Genomic DNA, 21,687 nt, shown 5'->3' with positions numbered 1-21,687 from the left:
AATGTTTTGGGCCAGATATGTTCTCGTGGATCAGGAATTATTGGGAGGAGATTTGCGCTCCACCGAGTGCCTTTCTTGTTTTTTTCATTTATTTATATTTTCATTTATGAATGTTGTACGACGATTCTGTGATTTTTTTTTCCGGTGTACCGGCTTCGATTTCCATCGGCACAAAAAACTTTCAGCTTTCTACATTACCTGGAAGGTCCCCATTTTTATATCAGTCAGTCAGTGGTTCGAAAGAGCTTTGTATATTGTTACAGTTGTGGAAATTCGCATTACACCATAAAGGGTCCTCAGGTGAGATATATCGATAAGTCCATGTGTAGTTAGCCCAAACCCGTTGTATGGAGGGAATTTATGTGATCCATTCGGGCTGCGATCCTTCAGTTAGTCATTTTTCTTTGGCTATTATTAATTTGGTGCAAAGACAACAATGAACATCGCCACAACCAACATCTCAACGATCACGCCATTCACTACACGACGCCACCTTCCACAACTACGTGACCACATCTTCGCCACTCGCCATTCAACGAGCACCGTGTGGTCACAATCTCCGCGTGAGGAAAAAAAACAACAATGCTTGTGGGTTTTCCCGCCATTTTCCCCTGCCTGATGCTCCCGCATGAATCCACCCCCACCTCGTTGGGTGTGAAGGGGAGGGGTGGGGCAGCTCGCTCCCGATTGGTGGATGCACGGCATGAGGCGGTCGGAGTGTGGGCACGCCCCCCCTTCGAGAGCTGTCTGGAAATGCCTCGAAGAAAGGTGGAGCCGAGAAACGGGGCGGAGCGAATGGCGGGGCCCCGCGCTCTAAAAGGAACAGACGAGGAGGGTTCGCGTCTTCTGGGGCTGCTTCTTTTTCCTTCTTCTCTTCCTCGTGAATCTCACTCCCTCTTCTCTCGTCCTGGTCCTGGCTTTGCCGTTCCTTCTTCCTCGCTGGCTCTTCCTCTTCCTCTGCATTCGTCTGCTCTGGCAGCTGTGGAGGCTGGGTCTTGGCTCGTTCTCGTCCTGTGCTCGCGGTTTGGTGGGCGGACTGTCCACGGAGGCACGGACGGGAGGCGCGACCACGCCGACGGTCGTGGGAGGAGGGGACCACGCGCCCATGGAAGTCGCAAGTTCCTTTTCTTTTGGGGTTTTGTGTAAATGTCTGTGGGTGGCGCCAGTCCGTGAAATAGAACCTGTGTAAGTGTTGCCGTGTGTAAATAATTGCCCCCTTTTATTTGATTGTAGCTCTGCATCGTGTTTTTGCTTTTGTTGCATTTTGACTGTATGGCTGTATATACGTGCTTGTCTTTGTGTGTGTAAATAAAGTGCATTGTGTGAACTGTTTTCCCATTTCGCTTTGTCTTTTCCTTTCATTGAATCTCCATCTTGCATCACGTAAGGGATTCGTAGTGGGTTTCAACATCCCGGAAATTAATCGGAACTGTCAAGGCCGACGATAACTCCGCTCGGTTATCCCTATAATACGGAACGAACCGAGCGGTTCGTGTCTGGAGTCGGCCTGTGGCGTGGTACAACTCCTCCGTACGCTACTCGTGCGAGTACTTGGGTAAATCGACCATTCGGCGATCGGACCCTATTTCGCGTGCATGGAATGCGGACTGAGTTGTGAGGTTAAAGCCCCACCCGTGACTGGCTCCGGGCGGTAGTTCCTGGAGGGTCACGACTGAATTGTCCGTCCGGTGAGCGAAGCGGTCGCGATTCGAGTTACGTGGCCGATCGCACGCCGGCAGGCACGAATTCGCAACAATATAATAATATATATATATATATGTATATATATATATATAAATATAGTAGTGTCGTAGTATATATAGTAGTATATATGTAAGATTGTGTAAGGGGCTTGCATGCTTAAGGCTAATTATTTTCCTGTTGTGTCTTTGTTTTGTAAATACATGCCTGTGATCATTCCCTTGCTGTAAATACATCACTAGTTTGGTAAATGTTTCAAACCTGCCAGGTTGTCCTTTCATTCATTGGTTCAGCATACTGTGTATGTATTAAATTTCATTATTTTTTTACCCATCCCCAGCATCTTGCATTTATTAGCCCCTGTTGGACTCAGTCCAAAATGGAGGATTATGGATTTTGTCTCGATTTTCGTGTCCGTGCGTGTGTGCAGGCATGTGTGCGTGCGTGTGTAGGCAACCATATGTTGGACATGCATGGACCGATTTTATCATATTTGTCACAAAGACAATACATGATGGTAAACATATGCACGTCATTTTTTTTTTCGACATCAGAGCCAAGATGGCTGATTGGAGACAATTTTAGTTGAAAACAAAACTCCCCGGTGTGGAACACATCCTCAATCTTTTCTCAGACATGCATTTACCGATGTTGTTCAAACTTAGCACACCGAAAAGGAATATGGCTTGCATAAGCACGCCATTTTTCTTCCCCAAGATCTTATCCAAGATGACCGACTGGTGGCCATTTTAGTTGTAAAAAATCCTGATGTTGAACATATCCTCAACCATTTCTCAGACAAGCATTTACCGATGTTGTTCAAACTTGGCACAGAGATAGAAAATGATGATGTACAGATGGATGTAATTTTTCTTTCGAGATCAGATCCAATATGGCCGACTGGCGGCCATTTGTTACTTAAACGTGTCTTCAAGCATTTCTCTGAAACGAATGATCCGATTATGCTCAAACCTGGCACAAGTACAGTACAAAATGGCACACATTTGCACCTAATGTTATTTTATGATCTTATCAAAGATGGCAGATTGGTGGCCATTTTAGTTGTACATAAATATGAGCTTGCCCTTTAACTCCATGCAGCAAAATACGAAAACAATGGGGGCTATGACATTTTATGTCTTTTTTACTTGTTCAGGTCAATTGCACCTGCCAATTTTTTATCCAATCTATGCAAGTATCATTACTTTCCCGAATCTGATCACCACCCCCTCTGTTATCAACCTTACCTCCAAGCTTTGTTCCATCTGCAAACTTTGAGGGCCCACTCTTAAACCCACTGTCCAGATAATTGATGTCAATTGTGAATAATAATGTCTGAGTGCTGAACCCTGCAGGTATCCCACTATTTACATCCTCCTACTTCCAGCCACTCTTTCCTTCCTATCACTAAGCCAGTTTGCAATCCAGTTCCCTACCTGATCAGGTCAGGTCAGATGTGGGAGCATGCGTCCACTTTCCGCCGGCACTCCAAGGGTCTCCATCTGGCCATCCCCCAGGCAGATGCCTGGCTCATTCCCATCTCCTTGCGATGCTGATCAATGTGCTGCAACCACGAGCCACGCGGTTAGCCCATTGGCCTCCTCCACTCCCAAAGCTCCCTTGCTGAGAGAATCTGGTGAGCAGGATCAGCGTCAGGAAAACGAGCCACATGTCCATACATCCGCAGCTGATGCTCATGGACTATAAGGTAACAAATCTCATTTGAGGCTCTCTCAGCAACCGCTCGTTGGACACACAGTCTGACCAGCGATCGCGAAGGATTCTCCAAAGAGACCTGGTACAAAAGGAATTAAGTCTCCATCTCAGATCCCTTGTCAGAGTCCAAGTCTCACATCCATTGAGCAAGACTTGGAAGCACCAAGGACATGAAGACTCGGAGTTTCATCTTCCTGCACAGGTACCAGCAGCGCCACACCCCATGAGCCATTGAATTTGTGACTCCCCAGGCCCGACCCAGGCGTCTGTTGACCTCTGGCTCACAGCAAGCAGAAACATGAATATCACTACCAAGGTAAGTGAATATCTCCGTGACCTCAACATCCTCGCCACAAACAGGTACAGACAGGACAGCAGCATCAAATATGTCATTGAAAGGCAGGATCTTTGTTTTGACCAAGAAAACCTGTAATTCCAATCGTTCCGACTCCTCATTCAGCAGCTCGATGGCCCCCATAAGGATATCTAGAGTCTCCACAAGGATGACTGCATCATCTGCAAAATCAAGGTCAGAGATGGTGACATTCCCAAATGATGCACCGCAGCTTGATTGCTCCGACGTCCTCCCCAAAATCTAATCAGTACAAGTGCTGAAAAGTGTGGGGGGCAGTACACACCCCTGAAGAACTCCATTACCAACTGGAAATAAGTCAGAGATGGTACCACCACATCTCACAGCACTCTCAGTGCCAGAGTATAGTTCAGACATCAGATTGATCAGTTTTGGAGGCATCCCACGAAGACCAAGAATCCTGTAGAGGGCATCCTCATTCACTGAGCCGAATGCTTTACAGAGATCAACATAGGCTGCAAGCAGCCCCTGCCGTAACTCTCATCTGCATTCGGTGAGGACCCAAAGAACAAGGATACAGTCAATTGTCTACCTCTTTGGTGTAAAGCCTGACTGCTCTGGATGCTGGTGCTCAAGCAGATGGTGGCGAACCCTATCATGAATTTTCCGAGCAAAGACCTTGCCCGGCACTGAGAGCAGCATCACCCCTCAGTAGTTCTTGCAGTCTTGGCGATCACCCTTCCCTTTTCAGAGAGGGACAACAAGGCCCCTCTTCCAGTCAGTTGAGATTATGCATGTTTTCCAGGCAGAGCACAAAACTGCATGCAATGACAAGAGTACAGCATTTCCACCAGCCTTGAGAAGTTCAGCATGGATGCCACAGATCCCAGGAGCTTTACTCCATTTCAACCAGTTCACGGCAGCCTGTGTTTCCACAAACGAAGATGGACAACAGTTGATCGGAGGCTCTGCAATAGGGATTGTAACACCTCTGATATCCAACTCAATAGCTGGCATATCAGCCTGGTACAGCCGCTCAAAGTAACCGGCCCAGCGAGAATTCACTTCAGACTCCTCTGTCAAGAGCCCACCGCCCTCTGCTCTAACTGCAGTGCACGGAGGGATGGGCTTGGAGGAATGCAATGCGCGAATTCCCCTGTAAGCAGGACGACAATCACTTGACCACAGGTGATGCTCTACCCCTCACTGATTCCTCACACATAGGCCTCCTTGTCCACCCTTAGTGCACGTTCAGTTTTCGCCTCAGCTCTCTGACCAGCTCAGCTCTGCCATTCAGCCTGGCCTTGCTCCTCTGGTCAATGCTATGCTGTGTCCTTTGAGAGACAAAATTCTTCTTCGCCCTCCAGTGAGTTCCAAGACATCCACTGGCAACATCAAGGATGGTGGTCTTGAAGGCACTCCACAACTCTTCAGGATCCCCCAAAGCACCCAACTCCACTCTGTGGACTCCACCCAAAGCACCGCCCGACCCCAAAGAAAAAACTCCACTCAGCCTGTTCGCAAACTCCTCAGCTACCCTCTCATCCTTGGGCTTGCCAACATCCAGCCTAGGCTGGGATGGTACCATTCTCCTGGATTTAAGCTGCAACTTCAGAGTTGCTTCAATAAGCCTGAGTCAGTATTGAAGAGCTGAGCACTCTGGTAAACCCTGCAGTTCTGGATCATCCTCCAGTGACCATCAACGAGCACATGGTCAATCTCCTTTGCCACACTGCCAGCATTGGAATACCAAGTCCAGCGATGAGCCTGTGGGTGCTGAAACCATGAACCAGCCACCCTAAGTCCATCACTTCTTGCAAAGTCAAGGAACTTAGTGCTATGCTGGTTCACAGTTTTAGACCCATGGGGATCAACACACACCTCATAACCATCCCTATCAGTTGCAGTAGATGCAATGAAATCCCCCAAGACTGGAAGAGTATCTCGCCTGGGGCACTGATCAACCTCTGCCGTACCATCTGTCATCCCTCAAACCGGCATGCAGCAGTATTTTCGCTCACTGCAGATCTGGGTAAAATCACAAACTGGTCCAACATGTGGAACATATCTCGCACTCTCACTTTGTCTCTCCGAAAGGACCGTTTAGAACCCCGCCCCCCCCCCCATTCACTTTCTGAACAATCCTCTTTAAGAAGTCCTTTCTTTCAAGCTTCTGGGTCTCACTATCTGCCATGATCTTTCCTGGGAAAGCCACATTTCAAACCTCGCCTCCAAAGCCAGTCGCTGACTGGGAATCCTCCTTCGTGCAAGGTCCTTCCTCGGCCCATCTGAGCTCCTGACTACTTACAAAGCTTTCGTCTGCAGCCTGATGGAGTACTCCTCTCCCTGCTAGGCTGGTGCTTCTGCCTCCCACCTTTCTCGGATTCACGCTGTGGAAACCAAGGCATTTCGGATCATTGGCATCTCCTGCAATGAGACTGAGTCTTTGGGCCTCTCACTCTCTCACCGCAGGCTGGTCGGTGGTCTTTCTGTCTTCTACCGTCTCTTCTCCAGTCTCGCCCCCCCTCTGCTCTCTGTGATTTGTCCCCACCATATTTCCGCAGGGCGCTCAAGGTCTGCCAACAACCCCCTTCTGGTAAAACCTCCAAAATCACGAATCACTGCTCACCTTCACTCTTTCATTGCTCCTTTTTTCTGCCTTTGGAATAAACTCCCTCACTCTATTCAATCCCATTCTTCCCTCCAGGCCTTCAAAACAGCTGTTCACCAGCGCCTCTTGCCATTCCCCATCCAAATCCTCGATCTTTTCTCCCCCCGTTAATCCACCCAAGCCCACCTCCTTCAAACTCCCTGCTTTCGTTCCTGAAAGTCCCTGTAATGTGCATCTTGTATACCCCGTGTTCACCATCCCATCCCACTCCCTTCTACGAATCTCCTAATGTCTCTGTTCCCCACTGTCTTGTCCTTCCCACTCCCGCCCCTCTTGTCTCATGCCCCCCTTGCTGTGTGTTGTGTGTTAACTCTCATACAAGCCTTGACAAGGTATACAAAAAAAAGGACAGCATTGCATCAAGAGAAAGGGGTGACATTAAGTAAGGAATTAATGTGGAGGATTGTGTATGGGTAGATATTAGAGATTGTAAAAACAGTAAGATACTGGTCAGATGCTTTTATAGGGCTCCAGGTGTGAAGGAAGAGGAGGAAGGAGGAGTCCATGAAGAATTCAAAAGGGCATGTGGTCTGAGAAGAGTATTGATTATGGGGGATTTTAAATTGCCAGGGATAGATTGGGTCCAGGAACAGGGCAAGGGCAGAGCAGATGAGGATTTCCTAGTTTTCGTCCAGGATTACTTTTTAACCCAGTTTGTAGATGAGGCCACGAGAGGGAGTGCAGTGTTGGACCTCCTTTTAAGTAAGAATCCCAAAATGGTGGAAGAAGTGGAGTTCGGGGAGCATTTATGAGCATGTGACCATAACATGGTGTGTGCAAAGATTATGTTAAGGGTTAGAGTTCAGGATATTAGAGTAAGGCTATTAGATTTCACGAAGGCAAACTTTGAGGGTATGAGGAGAGAATTGGGTGATGTAGATTTGGAGACTCTAACAACAGGACAATCAGCATTAAGAAATGGGAAACCTTAAAGGAGCAAATGTGTAGAGTGCAGAGTAAGTACATTCCAATGAGGTATAAAATTCGAAGCAGAAAGAGGCCAGGGTGGTTAAGCGGTGAGATAAGGAATGCTATTAAGAAGAAGCAGAAGGCATTCATAGGTTTAAAATAACAGGACTGGGGTTAGATTTATATCACCCTCGGAGTAAACAGAAGCGAGTAAAGAAAATAACTCGGCAAGCGAAAAGAGAGTATGCGAAGGACATGGCTAAGAATATTAAACACAATAGCAAGGCTTTCTTTAAGTCTATCAGGGGAAAAGGACAGGTGAGGACCAGTGTGGGCCCATTGAGGAATAGCACCAGGAGAGTGGTTAGTGATGAAAGTGAGATGGCAGGTTTATTAAACAGGTATTTTTCTTTAACTTTTACACAAGAACAGTCAGGGGAATTGCCAATAGCTGAGAGTATTTATCGAGGAGTTGAGGAAGGGCTCTCACAGAAGATCCAGGTTGGAGTTGAGGATGTAAAGGAACAGCGAGGAAATCTCACAGTAGATAAGGCTCCGGCTTGAGATAATATGCAACCCAGAATATTGTTGGAGGTGGCTGAGCAGGTAAGCGAGATGTTAACAGATATTTTCAATAGTTCCCTGGAGTCAGGACAGGTAACGGAGGTTTGGAGAGTTGCAAATATAATACCGTTATTTAAGAAAGGATCCAGAGAAGAATTGGGAAACTATAGAGCTGTCAGCTTGACTTCAGTTGTGGGGAAGTTGTTGGAGAAATTAATTAAGGACCAGATGAGGAACCATTTAAACAAATACAAACTAATTAAACATAGTCAGCATGGGTTTACCAAAGATAGTTCCTGTTTAACAACTCTTTTAGAGTTCTATGAAGCAGTGGCTGATTGGGTGGATGAGGGAAAGGCAGTGGACATAGTATATCTACACTTTAAGAAGGCATTTGACAAGGTACCACATCGGAGCTTGTTCGCCAAAGTGAGGGCTTGTGGAGTGGCTGGTCAGGTAGCTAATTGGATTGCAAACTGGCTTAGTGGTAGGAAGCAAAGAGTGGCTGTGAGTGGGAGGATGTCTTGCTGGGAGGATGTAAGTTGTGGGGTACCTCAGGGATCAGTACTCGGACCATTACTCTTCATTATTTACATCAACAATTTGTATAATGGGGTAAAGAGTAAACTTTCCAAATTTGCAGATGACACAAATATTGGAGGTAAGGTTGATAGCAGAGGGGGTGGTGATCAGATTCAGGAAAGTATTGATACTTGTATAGATTGGGCAAAAGACTGGCAGATGGAATTTAACCTGAGCAAGTGTAAGGTGTTGGGGATGGGAAAGAACAATGAAAATAGAGATTACAGGATGCAAGGGGTATTTTGGAGCGTGTCACACAGGAGAAGGATCTGGGGGTTGTGATAGACATGGGAGGGAAGCAGGCAACACAATGCCAGGCACCTATATGTAAAGCAAATAGGGTTTTAGATTGTATTCGGAGGGGGATCAATTATAAATCAAAAGAGGTGGTGTTATTATTGTACAGGAATTTAGTGAGAGCACATCTGGAATATTGTGTGCAGTTTTGGTCACCACAACTCAGGAAGGACATAGATGCCATAGAGAGGGTTCAGTGCTGGGCTACGAGATTGATTCCAGGCCTCGCTAGACTCAGCTATGAGGAGCGGCTGAAGGAGACAGGGCTTTATTCATTAGAAAGGAGGCGGTTGCGAGGAGATATGATAGAGATGTTTTAGATAATGAAAGGTAGAGATGAAATAAGTGCAGATGAATTATTAAACAGAGTCGACAGTGACAGAACCAGGGGCCATAGCCTGAGAGTAAAGAATAGGAGTTAAGACGGTAGTAAGGCAGGAGACTTTCACTCAGAGAGTAGTTAATGCATGGAATGGTCTCCCTGGAAAGGTAGTGGCAGCAGAAAAATTAGAATTAGATAGGTACCTGGAAGTTAAGGAGATAGAGGGATATGGGGAGTCTTTTTATGTAGTTTGAGCATTGATGGGTGATTGTGTACGGAGTACTGTTGGTGGGGGTCATGTCAAGGGGGGTTGTGTGGTTGATGTTGTGTGTTTTTATCCAAGCCCATGCCCCCTCCCCTGAGGGGAAGAAAAAGGAAAAAAAACTACAAAAACTACAATTTTTTTTAATAATAATGAAAAATAAATACAAAAACTACAAAAACAAAACCAACAACAAAAAAAAACTAACAAACAAAAAATTAATTTCCTTAATTAAATGTTTTTTTTTTTGCATTTTCTTCCTTGGATCGTGTGGAGATGGGTTTGTGTGGTGTTCACACAGGCATGATGGGCTGAATGGCCTCCACCTGTATTGGATTTCCTTGTTATTCCTTGTTAGCTAAAAAAAACGAATTCAACAGACTGACAAGGCATGATGGATCACGGAAAAATCAAGAATAAAATACAAACAGCACACATGGACTAGGATGTAACAGCAAGGATAGAACAGAAAAACAGGACGGATCCAGTTATGAAAATTTAGCCTTGATTCAGGTGGAGGGAGCAGCTTTACAACCGACCGACATCTTTTGTGATCCACCTGACATATGCGGTAATTAATAGAGGTGGGAATGTAGACAAGTAACTTTGAAACATGTTTTTTTCCCATCTATTTTTTTCCAGTATAACCATTGTTCGTAAAACATCCATCGCTATCAATGCAATATATCTCTTGTACAAATACAAAATTCCCAGCATGGCTGTGCTCGTAAAGGCAAGAGTGAGAGGAAGAGGGGGCTGTCTCAACGGCTTACACATGCCACATTGCCTTCCTAGGCCTGACAGGATGGCTGAGGTCCTAGGTCAGGCCAGGTCAGGTATGGGGGCATGCGTCGGACCTAGGCCCGAGAGGTACGCAAACTTGCGTCTAAGCTGTCTAGCCTGGGTTTAAATCCCGACTCAACTATAAACTGTCATCCCGATGTTTTACAGGCAGGGTGATTCATCAATGTGTCTGCCATCCCTCGGATAGACGTTAAATTAGCGTACTGAACCAGGCTGCGCCACTTGAGTACTGTTTGTGCCATGTGGATAGCCCATCTGCCAGCATTCGTAAGTGGACGTTAAAGATCCCATGGTGTCCTTCGCGAAAGTTGGCGAGCTATCGCCAGCACCATGGCCAAATCCAAATTCTTGCCCTAACCAACAGAGGGTTAGTTGTGTGGTTCAGTGGCACAGTCATGCCCTTGGGCAATGCTGCTACTCCATAGCTTGTGCTGCACACGAACAGAGAATTGCCTTCCTGGGACAATCGATGATGCAACCAGTAGTACGAATTCATAATCAAATTTTGGTCAGATATTCACATCATGTATTCGGACTACAATGGAAATATGATTAGTGCAAGCTTGTGCAAACATACCTCCAGATTCAATGTCGCTTCAGTGAATGGCTTGCCATTAATTTTGGCAACTTTTTGAAAGCATTGCAAAGCATCTTCATATTTACCATGAAGTACCAGCCATCGGGTGGACTCTGGGTGAAACCTGAATATTTGATTGGTGGTGCAAAATATGTTTAACAATTCAGCAAGATTGAATTTCTTTCCTTCTCACATCTCAAATAATCGAAAAGGCAACGGTAAATATTAAGATCTTACCAAGAGAATAAAAATATGAAGTAGTAAGGGATAGCTACAGCCAACTGTAGGCTGCGCCAATTGCGAATCCCGTGACCCAAACCAGCTAGGATGAATTGGCCGGTTGTGTAACAACAAGATAAAATTGTCACAAAAATTACACGATGTCGCTCGTCCAGCCATTCCAAACCTAGAAAAGAGAGAAAACCACAGTTGTATGAATACAAGATTGTGAGTGTTTTTGACTCTTTGCTCACCCATTTTCAGAGGACGCACATCACAACTTTGGGCTGGTGGTATAGCTTAAGCCGCGGTCACACCTTGACGATTTCGCCAGCGTATGCCGACGTATGAAAAATTTGTCTAAAACGCTGGCACACGTCAAATACATTATGTGTAAGTTTTGTATATGTTAAGAGCACGCTGACATACGTCATAGTACGCTGAGCTCATCGACAAATTTTAACATGCTTGAAATGTTTCGATGTATGCCAGCGTATGACTCACACGTTCCGCATACGCTGGCCATAAGTTGTAGGCACGTTATGCGATCGTTGACACACGTCGACACACATTACTTGTAAGTTACTCATAAGTCGAAACACGTCGAGGTAATGGTTAGCGTCAGTGTTCCAGACTCCATGTTTTTTTTTTGTTTTTTTTCGGAATGATGGTGATGTTGACACTTCCATTTCTAGTGCGGTTATAATATAATATAATTCATAGGCTGCCGCTCAACGATTTAAATCATAACCGCACTAGAAATCAAAGTGTCAACATTACCGTCATGCCGAAGAAAAAAAAAATGGAGTCTGGAACACTGACGGGTTCCTCCTGTGTGAACCCCATTTATATATACCAATTCCCCTAAACGCTGCCAATACACCATTATACGGTAGCTGTAAGTTAGTAACACATTCAGTAAGTTCTGTGGTCGTCCGGAAGACGTCAAATACATCTACATACATCAATATGCATTGGAGATACGTTACACATAGGTTCAAAGCACGTTACTCATAGGTTAGAAATAAGTTTCGGGTACGCTCAACATTACCTCGACGTGTTTCGACTTATTAGTAACTTACAAGTAACATATGTCGACGTGTGTCAACGATTGCATAACGTGCCTACAACTTATGGCCAGCGTATGCGGAACGTGTGCGTCATACGCTGGCATACGTCAAAAAATTTTCAGCATGCTTAAAATTTGTCGACGTACTCGGCATACTACGACGTATGCCAGCGTGCTTCAGTGTGCTCTTAACGTATACAAAACTTACCCATAACGTATTCGACATGTGCCAGCATATTCGGCCAATTTTTCATACATCGGCATACACTGGCTAAAACATCAAGGTGTGACAGCGGCTTGACACTTCGATGTCTCGTGCGGTTATGATTTGAATTGTCGAGCCGCAGCCTTTTAATAGGCTACGCCACGTGATCGTTGGCGATACACTGCCGCACTATGCATAAGTTAGACTATCGTTGGGCATAGGTTGTGAACGCCGACAACACGCTAAGCATTCGTTGGTATAAGTTATCTATATGTTATCGAAACGTTCTGTGTACGTTACTAATTCATTATGCATATGTCCAACTCGTTATGAATACGCCCAAAACTGGAAAAAACATCAATAGTTCAGCATACGCCAGCGTTTTACATACATTTTGATACGTTTCCATATGCTGGATAAAACGTCAAGGTGTGACAGCAGCTTTAGAGGTATGTGCACTTATCATTGAGCTATCTCGCTTTGGTTCAAATCTTAAATCCCAACCTAGCTATAAACTGTCACCCTGGTGATTCACATGCACGGTGATCCATCAATGTTAAGGCAGAGGACCATCTGCCTGTACTGGTCTTTGCTGGATGTTAAGGCCCGGTCACACCTTGACGTTTTAGCCAACGTATGCCGATTTTTGAATTTTTTTTCTAAAACGCTGGCACACTTTGAATGCGTTATGGGTAAGTTTTGATAACATTGAGAGCACGCTGAAAAATACTGCCATACATCGTTGTACGCTGGCTTTAAACGTTGTACTTTTTGGTTGTCCTCAAATTTTTTCATGCTTGAAATTTCACGACGTATGCCGGCGTATGACTCACACGTTCCGCTACGCTGGCCACAAGTTGTATGCACGGTCTGCGATCGTTGACAGACGTCAACACATGCTACTTGTAAGTTAATCATAAGTTGCGACACGCCGAGGTAATGTTTAGCATAACCGAAACTTATTTCTAACCTATGATTAACGTGTTGTTGGCACGTTACGCGATCGTTGCCACACATCGACAGACGTTACTTTTATGTCACTCATAGGCTGAAAGACGTCGGTATAATGGATCGTCCTTGCGTCAGCGTCTACGGCCACGGCCAGGACACTTATTTGCAGCATTCTTCAAACTTTTCTTCGGCATGACGAGGATGTTCACACTTCGATGTCTAGCTTGGCTATGATTCCAATTGTCCATCGGCAGCGTCTATTTAAAATAGTTGAGTTTGAGCGTTTTAACACGTTCAGAAGAAACGCTTCAAATTTCCAAACCCCAGCGTCAAAAAACAAAGGCGAGTGACAGCAATTTAAATCGTTCATTGTAAACAATAAAAATAGCTGAGTGGTACCGTTTAAAAGTCGTTGAGTGTAAAAAAATCGAATTGTTGAGCGCAAGCGTCTACTTTCAATAGTGGGGTTTGAGCGATTTAGCACGTTCAATAGAAACGATTAAAATTTCCGAGCGCCAGTGTCAAAAAACAAAGGCGAGTGACAGCAATTTAAATCGTTCATTGTAAACAATGAAAATGGCTGAGTGGTACCGTTTAAAAGTCGTTGAGTGTAAAAAATATCCAATTGTTGAGCGCAAGTGTCTACTTTCAATAGTGGAGATGCAGCCATTTAAATCGTTGAGTGGCAGCCTATGAATAGCAAACGCTACGTCACCGGCAAAGATAAACTGCCGCACGATATGGATAAGTTAGGCTATCGTTGGGCATAGTTTTTGAACGCCGGCTTCACGATAATTATTCGTTGGTATATCGTATCTATAAGAAATCAAAGCGCTGTATGCACATTATTAGTTCATTGTGCATTTGTCCAACCCGTTATGAATACACCTAAATCGTAAAAACAAGCTATAGCTCATTGTTGAAAAAGCCCCATAAAAAATTAGCCGCGAAGAACTTCGAACAATGGTGAAAAGATGTCTCCTACCCGTGGACACGCGGACGCAAGGACGATCCATCATAACCCACACCCTCCCCCTCACACTCACCTACTACTGCCAACATGAACAAATTACTACTAATACTAATACTAATACTGATACTGTTACTGCTGACATGGACATCACTCAAAAAGGACTCGAAAACACTGTTGGGTTCCCCTTTTATGAGCAGCATTTTTATATACCAATTCCCAAAACCGCTGGGAACACGTCTTTATATGGCAGTTGTAAGCGAGAAACACGTTCATTTATTTTTTTTGTCGACCGGAAGACGTCATTGGAATACGTCTACATACGTCGATGTGTGTTGGGACTACGTAAAGAATTGGTTCAAAGCACGTCAAACATAAGTTAGAAATAAGTTTCGCGTAAAAAAGACATTACCACGACGTGTTTCGACTTATGAGTAGCTTATAAGTAGCCTTTGTGGACGTGTGTCAGCATCCACATATCGTGTGTAAAACTTATCCCCATCGCATGCGGAACGTGTGTCATACGCCGAGTACGTCGTAAAATTTTGAACATGTTTAAAATTTCTTGACGTACTCTACTTACTACGACATATGATAGCGTACTTTAGCGTTCTACTCACGTATACCAAACTTACTCATACCGTATTTGACGTGCCCCAACGTTTTAGACACATTTTTCTTAGGTCGGCATACGCTGGCAAGATCGCCAAGGTGTGACCGCGATGTTGACACTTCCATTTCTACGGCAGTTATGATTCGAATCGTTGTGCGTCAGCCTTTTAATAGGCTACCACACGACGTCGTCGGCGATGCGTGCAACGCGCTATGCCTAAGTTAGACTATCGTTGGGCATCGGTTGTGTAGGCCGACAACAGGTTCAGCATTCGTTGGTACAAGTTATCTATAACACAACCAAACGTTCTGTGTCCGTTACCAATGCGTTATACATAAGACCAAGTCGCTATGAATACGTCCGAATCTTAAAAAAAAAAACATCAAAAGTTCAACGTAAGTCAGCGTTTTAGATACATTTTAATACGTTGCTATCGCTGGCTAAAACGTCAAGGTGTGACCGGGCCTTTAAATATCTTGTAGGGGGGGGAGGAAAAAAATATTTAGCAGTTTTGGTAATGTGGTGATGTAACATAGGGGTAGCCATACCTGTTGATGTCTGAGTGAATAAAAGTTTTCCTACAAAGAAGAGTGCAGAACTGTGAGTCGACAGAGTCGAGTAGTCGCAGAGAAGGCAGCGTTCCATGGGTAGTAGTTGCACAGAGCACACCAGTTTAGAGCAGCCAAAGGGCATTGATGCCAGAGTTGGTGGAGGGTGGGGGAGGGGGGGGACATGTGAATTAATTGTTTTGTGCATGGCGAGATGCAGGGCCTGAGCTGTGCCTGGGCAGGATCGGAATCATGCTTGAACTAGGATGGGCCTCTTCAGTACTGTTTATGCCACGTGTGTAGCTCAATAGTGCACAGGGTCAATCAGAGGTGGAGCCAAGAGGGCCTGGACCTCAAACTCAAAGGTCCTCAAATTTCGACTCTTGTTAATTTTTTTTTTGACATTTGTTAAGTTTCGCGACTTCTTGTTTTTATGTGTCTCCCTATCGGACCAAAATGTGACACACTCTCACAAAGACGTATCTTTTTGTGATTTTGAAATGGATTGTCATATTAAAAGTTTAAAATGTCAATCAATATTATGTTTATATATATAAATATATATATATATAATGTTTATATATATATATATATATATATATATATATATATATATATATAAATAATGTTTATATATATATATAATGTTTATATAGATATATAATGTTTATATATATATATATATATATATATATATATATATATATATATATATATATATAATGTTTATATATATATATAATGTTTATATATATATATAATGTTTATATAGATATATAATGTTATATATATATATATATATATATATATATATATATATATATATATATATATATATATATATAATGTTTATATATATATATATATATATATATATATATATATATAATGTTTATATATATATATATATATATATATATATATATATATATATATATATATATATAATGTTTATATATATATATAATGTTTATATATAATGTTTATATATATATATATATATATATATATAATGTTTATATATATATATATATATATATATATATATGTATATATATATATATAATGTTTTATATATATATATATATATATATATATATATATATATATATATATATATATATATATAAATATATAATGTTTATATATATATATATATATATATATATATATATATATATATATATATGTATATATATATATATATATATATATATATATATATATATATATATATATAATGTTTATATATATATATATATATATATATATATATGTATATATATATATATATATATATATGTTCTGGAGGTACACAAATCAAGATGGGACTGTGATGACTCTCTGGGGTGTTTCCTAATATCACAATTGCATTGCATATTTTTGCCTGTTTTCCTGCATCAGTGGCTTCAGGTGAATGCACCTTCAACGTGTTGAAATGGGTCAAAAGCTGTTACTGTTCAACTTTGGGACAAGAGTGTTGGAATGGGCTGTCATGCTTAATATCACCTGTGACATTGCACGAAAGCTAGATTTCTCCTCAATAATTAGTGCATTTGCACAGAAAAGGCTAGAAAAGCATTTGTTAAATAAAAAAAAAATTTCAAATTATATTTCACTCTTTTTTTTTTTGGAACTAATGATGGTTTTACCTTGTTTTTATGTGTCGTTATTTTGTATCTTCATTATGGCCAGGGGCTTCTGAACCTCTGAGAGGGCCTGATAGTGCATGGCCCTTATTCTTTCATATCCAGCTCTTGGTTGTGGGTAGCATTATTTTTTGTATTTTTTTTTTCAGCATGCTGGTGATAGATCACCCACTCTTCACGAAGGACACAGATCTTTCACGTCCACAAACTAGGGCACAGATGGGAGGCACCACTTGCTTTGGCAGACGTGCTGCAGACGTGCTGCTTTGAATCAGGTGTGGATTGCATTGCACTTTTGGTTCTTAATGAATATCTCGTTTTAGTAACTTTCTATTAAGTTGCAAGATTTTGATATTATATACTTTGTGTAATCATTAAATTTGTATTCATCGTAAAGTTATTGCAAATCAATGTGCAGCAATTAAATATATTAGTTTATTCAGACATAAGATCAGGGACGTCTCGATACATAACATGTATCTCGAGAATTCAATACAGACTGTCACGCCATCTTGCTCTCCAAACTCCCTACCTATGGCATCCAAGGCAAACTCCACACATGGCTTACTGACTTGCTCTGCAGCCCTAGCCAAGGTGTGGTTTTCAACGCAATCATCTCATCTCCTCTCCCAGTCGAGACTAGAAGAGTAGTAGTGTCTTGGGCCCAGTCCTATTCCTCAGACTCAACAATCTTTCTGACTCTGGAAAATCTTCGTTATCTCTTTGCTGATGACTCCACCTTCTGCCGTGACATCCCTCATCCTTCATATAGGTAGGCAGCAGCCTCTTCCGTCTCTTCATTCAGATGTTGCCAAAATCACAAACTAGTCGAACACGTGGAAAATATATTATAACCCTGAGATGCTGACTGAGCGTTGTGCAAAGTCCTTTCTTGGCACACCTGAACTCATCCATCTATAAGGTCTTCATTCGCAGTTTGATGGAGTACTGCTTTCCACTCTGGGCTGGCACCCTTGCCTCTCCTGTTGCTTACCTCTACACCATTGAAACCAAGGCCTTCAAAATCATTGGAATCTCCCATGATGAAGCCGAGTCTCTGGGCCTATCACTTTCACATTGCAGACAGGTCGGTGGTCTCAGTCTTCTCCCACCTCTTTTATGGTCTTGCTTCCCTTTCCCTTTCAGTGCTGTGTCCCCCCACCCACCAGGTTTCTTCAGGGTGCACACGGTCTGCCAGTAACCCCCTCCTGGTGAAACTCTGACAATCGAGACTCACTGCTCACCTGCACTCATTTGTTTCTATCTTTTCCCACCTGTGGAACCAACTTCCTCAGTCGCATCGATCTCATTCTTCCCACCCAGGCTTTAAGAAAATGCTGCATAGAAAAATATTACTATAAATATGCTGTTCGTTCATTTTGTTGATACCCACAAGCTTAAGTAAAGTAAGTATTTAGTGAAAATTGCCAAGTGTTTCTTGTCATTGATTCACAATGCAAAGGTGATTTGGACCATTAGGACTGAAGCACACAATTCCTTTTGGATAATCATTTGGGCCTCTCATTCAACTGTCATTCAGCATTGAGGACATAATTCCAGCACGAAGGTAACCCTTCTTGACTGGCAGGCGTTGTTGGGCTTGGTTTCATATGATGCATGTGATTGATGTGGGGCATGGACCCCTTTTCTAAGCACAATTAAGGCACTCATAATCCTTGACCGATATGCCAGTGATTGTGCATGGCTTTGCAAAGTCGGCTGCACTTTTTTGCGAGCAAAGACACCAAAGAAACCCAAGGACTGACAAAAAGCTATCGGCAGGACATACAAGTGCACCGACATGCAGCACAAAGTAACTTGATTGATGGTGGAGCTCACCGAGGGAAAATGAGTTGAGATTTTGACCTATCAAGGCCATGCCGATGAAAAATCGTGCCACCATGTAAACGATAAGATTTGGAGCGAATGCAATAAACGTGCCTATCAAGGCGATGCATGCGTTGCAAATAAGCATGATCTTACGTCTTCCAAACCTGCAATATAAACGACAATTACACGACACTCCAGATTTGTGAATGACATTACATGACACTCCAGATTTGTGAGTGAATGCAGGAAAACACTTTATTGTATTGTATAACAGGGGGATAATCATGAATAATTGAAAGACATATACTTATCAGCCAAACTTCCCAGCACAACTCCACCAGCAAGCAAGCCACCCATGTACACAGACTGTGCCACCTGCTTCAGCGCTTGCTGCTTGCACACCAAGTTCCACTGCAAAAGCAACGTCACCTTATGAGGAACCAGTGTAGACTGCGTCCTCATTCGGCATTCATTGTCATTATATGTCAAAAGTAATGTAAATTCAGATGAGGTACCCAAGAGGGGTGGGGGTGAGGGTGAATGAGTAAAATAGGTTTTTAATGTTTCTCAGCAAATTCCAGTATCAACAAGCTTTGTCCGAAGAATCCTTCTCACCTCAGTAACGATGGTTGATGAGAACTCACTGGAGTCGAACTCCCATCCATGTATACAGGGTTCAACTTCGTGGTCCAATAAATCCACAGAGTCATTAAGCATCAGCTGCCACTGCGGCTGGACATAACGGCTGCAGCTGCTCAAAGAGTCCTGGTCCTGGGGAATGGCAACCCTGAGGAGGGTCTCCTTCGTAATGTTCACCAAGGAGTCGCTGAAGTTATACATGAGTGATGAGTTCTGCAGCCATGGGACCCGGCAGTGGTGCTTTGGGGTTGCAGCAGAGAAGTTCTGAATGAGGTCGAATGAAGGGAAGAGTAAGCATGGGATGAGGATGAGCACAACGTGAAGTAATTGGAACCTTCCGGCACTTCCTACCACTTGCAAAACGTCAGAAAATGTCATGGCTAGTGTATGCAATATTAGTTTTAGGTTCAGTGGTCCAAATTTTCACGAACCCGTTGTATGTACAATGCACGTTAATATTTAAACTGCCGATGATGTTTGTGGAATGCAAAGAAAGGATAACAAACTGCTGATGATGCCACAACAAAGAATCAGTAATGTGGATGAGGGGTCCAAGTCCTGCCATAAAATTAATTTACACGTGTCATTTTCGACCTGAGGCTTTCAAAATGTATAACTGAATATTCTCTAGCTGATGGCTTATCAGTCAATTTTAAATGGAAAATGTTCATGATATACTTAAGAGAGAATCCAAGGAGATGGCTCTGCCTTTTTTTTCCTCGCCAGAGGAGAGGGTATTGCATTTGAGTCTGTTTGTTTGTCTGTATGTTTGTCTACACAGAACGCGAGTATGCTTTTGAATTTCGAATTATGAAATACTTTCATGGCAATTATGAAATACTTTCCTACTTTCATGGCAAAGCCTGAGTGCTGTGCTTTAAAGTCAGAGAAGCGCCGATCAAACTCATTCATTAACTGGCTCAGTTTGGTAGCCAACCGAGCACATGAAAAAGCACCTGGAACTGAGGCTGAGATGCTCTGACAAACAGGGAAGTGGGTAAGATTATCCTGTTTCACTTGGGACTTCCAAAGGTCAAGTTTACGCTGGAAAGCTGTGATCATGTCGGACATCTGCGTGATTCCTTGTTTGCGTCCCTGCAGTCTCTGATTGAGTTGGGCGAGATGCTCCGTTATGTCACACAACATAGCAAAGTCACACAGCCAGTTTGGATCTGACAGTTCAGACAAGGGTTTTCCTTTACCTTGCATGAAAAGAGCAATTTCTTCCCTAAGCTCAAAAAAACGCTTGAGGACTTTGCTCCTACTCAGCCACCTTACTTCTGTATGGTACGCCACATCTCCATGCTCCGAGCCCACCTCCTGCAAGAACAGCTGGAACTGCCGGTGATTCAGGCCACGTGCCCAATCATGACGAAATATATGAGGTTGTTGTTGTTGTTTTTTTATTATTTTTTTTTTAGTCTATCACGAATTTTAAAATATATTCGGACATTTGCTTTTCAGTTTCGACGTCGACGTGACAATATCCTCAAACAGAAAATATTCACAGAGGAGGAACTAAGAATAAGACATGAGCAAACTGAAGAGGCCATCGGACGGGACGTATCGGCACGTGACAAAATATCGGAAGTTATTGTTTTTTTTTTTTTGTTTTTTTTTAAACGCTGCCAATACGCCATTATATGGTAGCTGTAAATTAGAAACACGTTCAGTAAGTTCTGTGGTCGTCTGGAAGACGTCAATCAAATTGAATGTACGTTACACATAAGTTCAAAGCATGTTACTCATAGGTTAGAAATAAGTTTTGGGTACGCTAAACATTACCTCGACGTGTTTCGACTTATGAGTAACTTACAAGTAACGTGCCTCGACGTGTGTCAACAATCGCATAATGTGCCTCAACATGTGTCAACGATCGTGTAACGTGCCTACAACACGTTACTCATAGGTTATAAATAAGTTTCGGGTATGCTAATCATTACCTCAACGTGTTTCGACTGATGAGTAACTTACAAGTAACGTGTGTCAATGATCGCATAACGTGCCTACAACTTATGGCCAGCGTAGCGGAACATGTGAGTCATACGCTGGCATACGTCGTAAAATTTCAAGCATGCTAAAATTTGAGGACAACCGCAAAGTACAACGATGAAAGCCAGCGTACTACGACGTATGGCAGTGTTTTTCAGCGTGCTCTTAACGTATACAAACTTACCCATAACGAATTCGACGTGTGCCGGCGTTTTAGTCCAATTTTGCATACGTCAGGCATACGTTGGCTAAATCGTCAAGGTGTGACAGGCCTTAAGCACTGC

General features: G+C 43.0%; 1 protein-coding gene across 1 annotated transcript in view; it reads right to left on the bottom strand.

Moving 5' to 3' along the window:
• The window catches only part of LOC147011738 (solute carrier family 22 member 6-B-like), a 40,791-nt gene extending 19,967 nt beyond the window's left edge, over positions 1-20,824 (bottom strand). Inside the window, exons 1-6 of the mRNA XM_085857522.1 lie at positions 20,690-20,824; positions 19,388-19,675; positions 19,080-19,183; positions 18,782-18,936; positions 10,956-11,124; positions 10,719-10,842 (exon numbers count right to left, since the gene is read on the bottom strand). Of these exons, the coding sequence (XP_085713648.1) occupies positions 10,719-10,842; positions 10,956-11,124; positions 18,782-18,936; positions 19,080-19,183; positions 19,388-19,612 (777 nt within the window). The 5' untranslated portion in view covers positions 19,613-19,675; positions 20,690-20,824. The remainder of the gene's footprint in view (positions 1-10,718; positions 10,843-10,955; positions 11,125-18,781; positions 18,937-19,079; positions 19,184-19,387; positions 19,676-20,689) is intronic.
• Between the last annotated feature and the right edge of the window lie 863 nt (positions 20,825-21,687).

Source organism: Eptatretus burgeri, chromosome 15, assembly GCF_056783735.1.
Source record: "Eptatretus burgeri isolate ZD-2024b chromosome 15, Ebu_testis_v1, whole genome shotgun sequence".
Classification (NCBI taxonomy): Eukaryota; Metazoa; Chordata; class Myxini; order Myxiniformes; family Myxinidae; genus Eptatretus; species Eptatretus burgeri.
The sequence above is the reverse complement of the archived record's forward strand: the minus strand, read 5'-3'. Positions and strand labels throughout refer to the sequence as shown.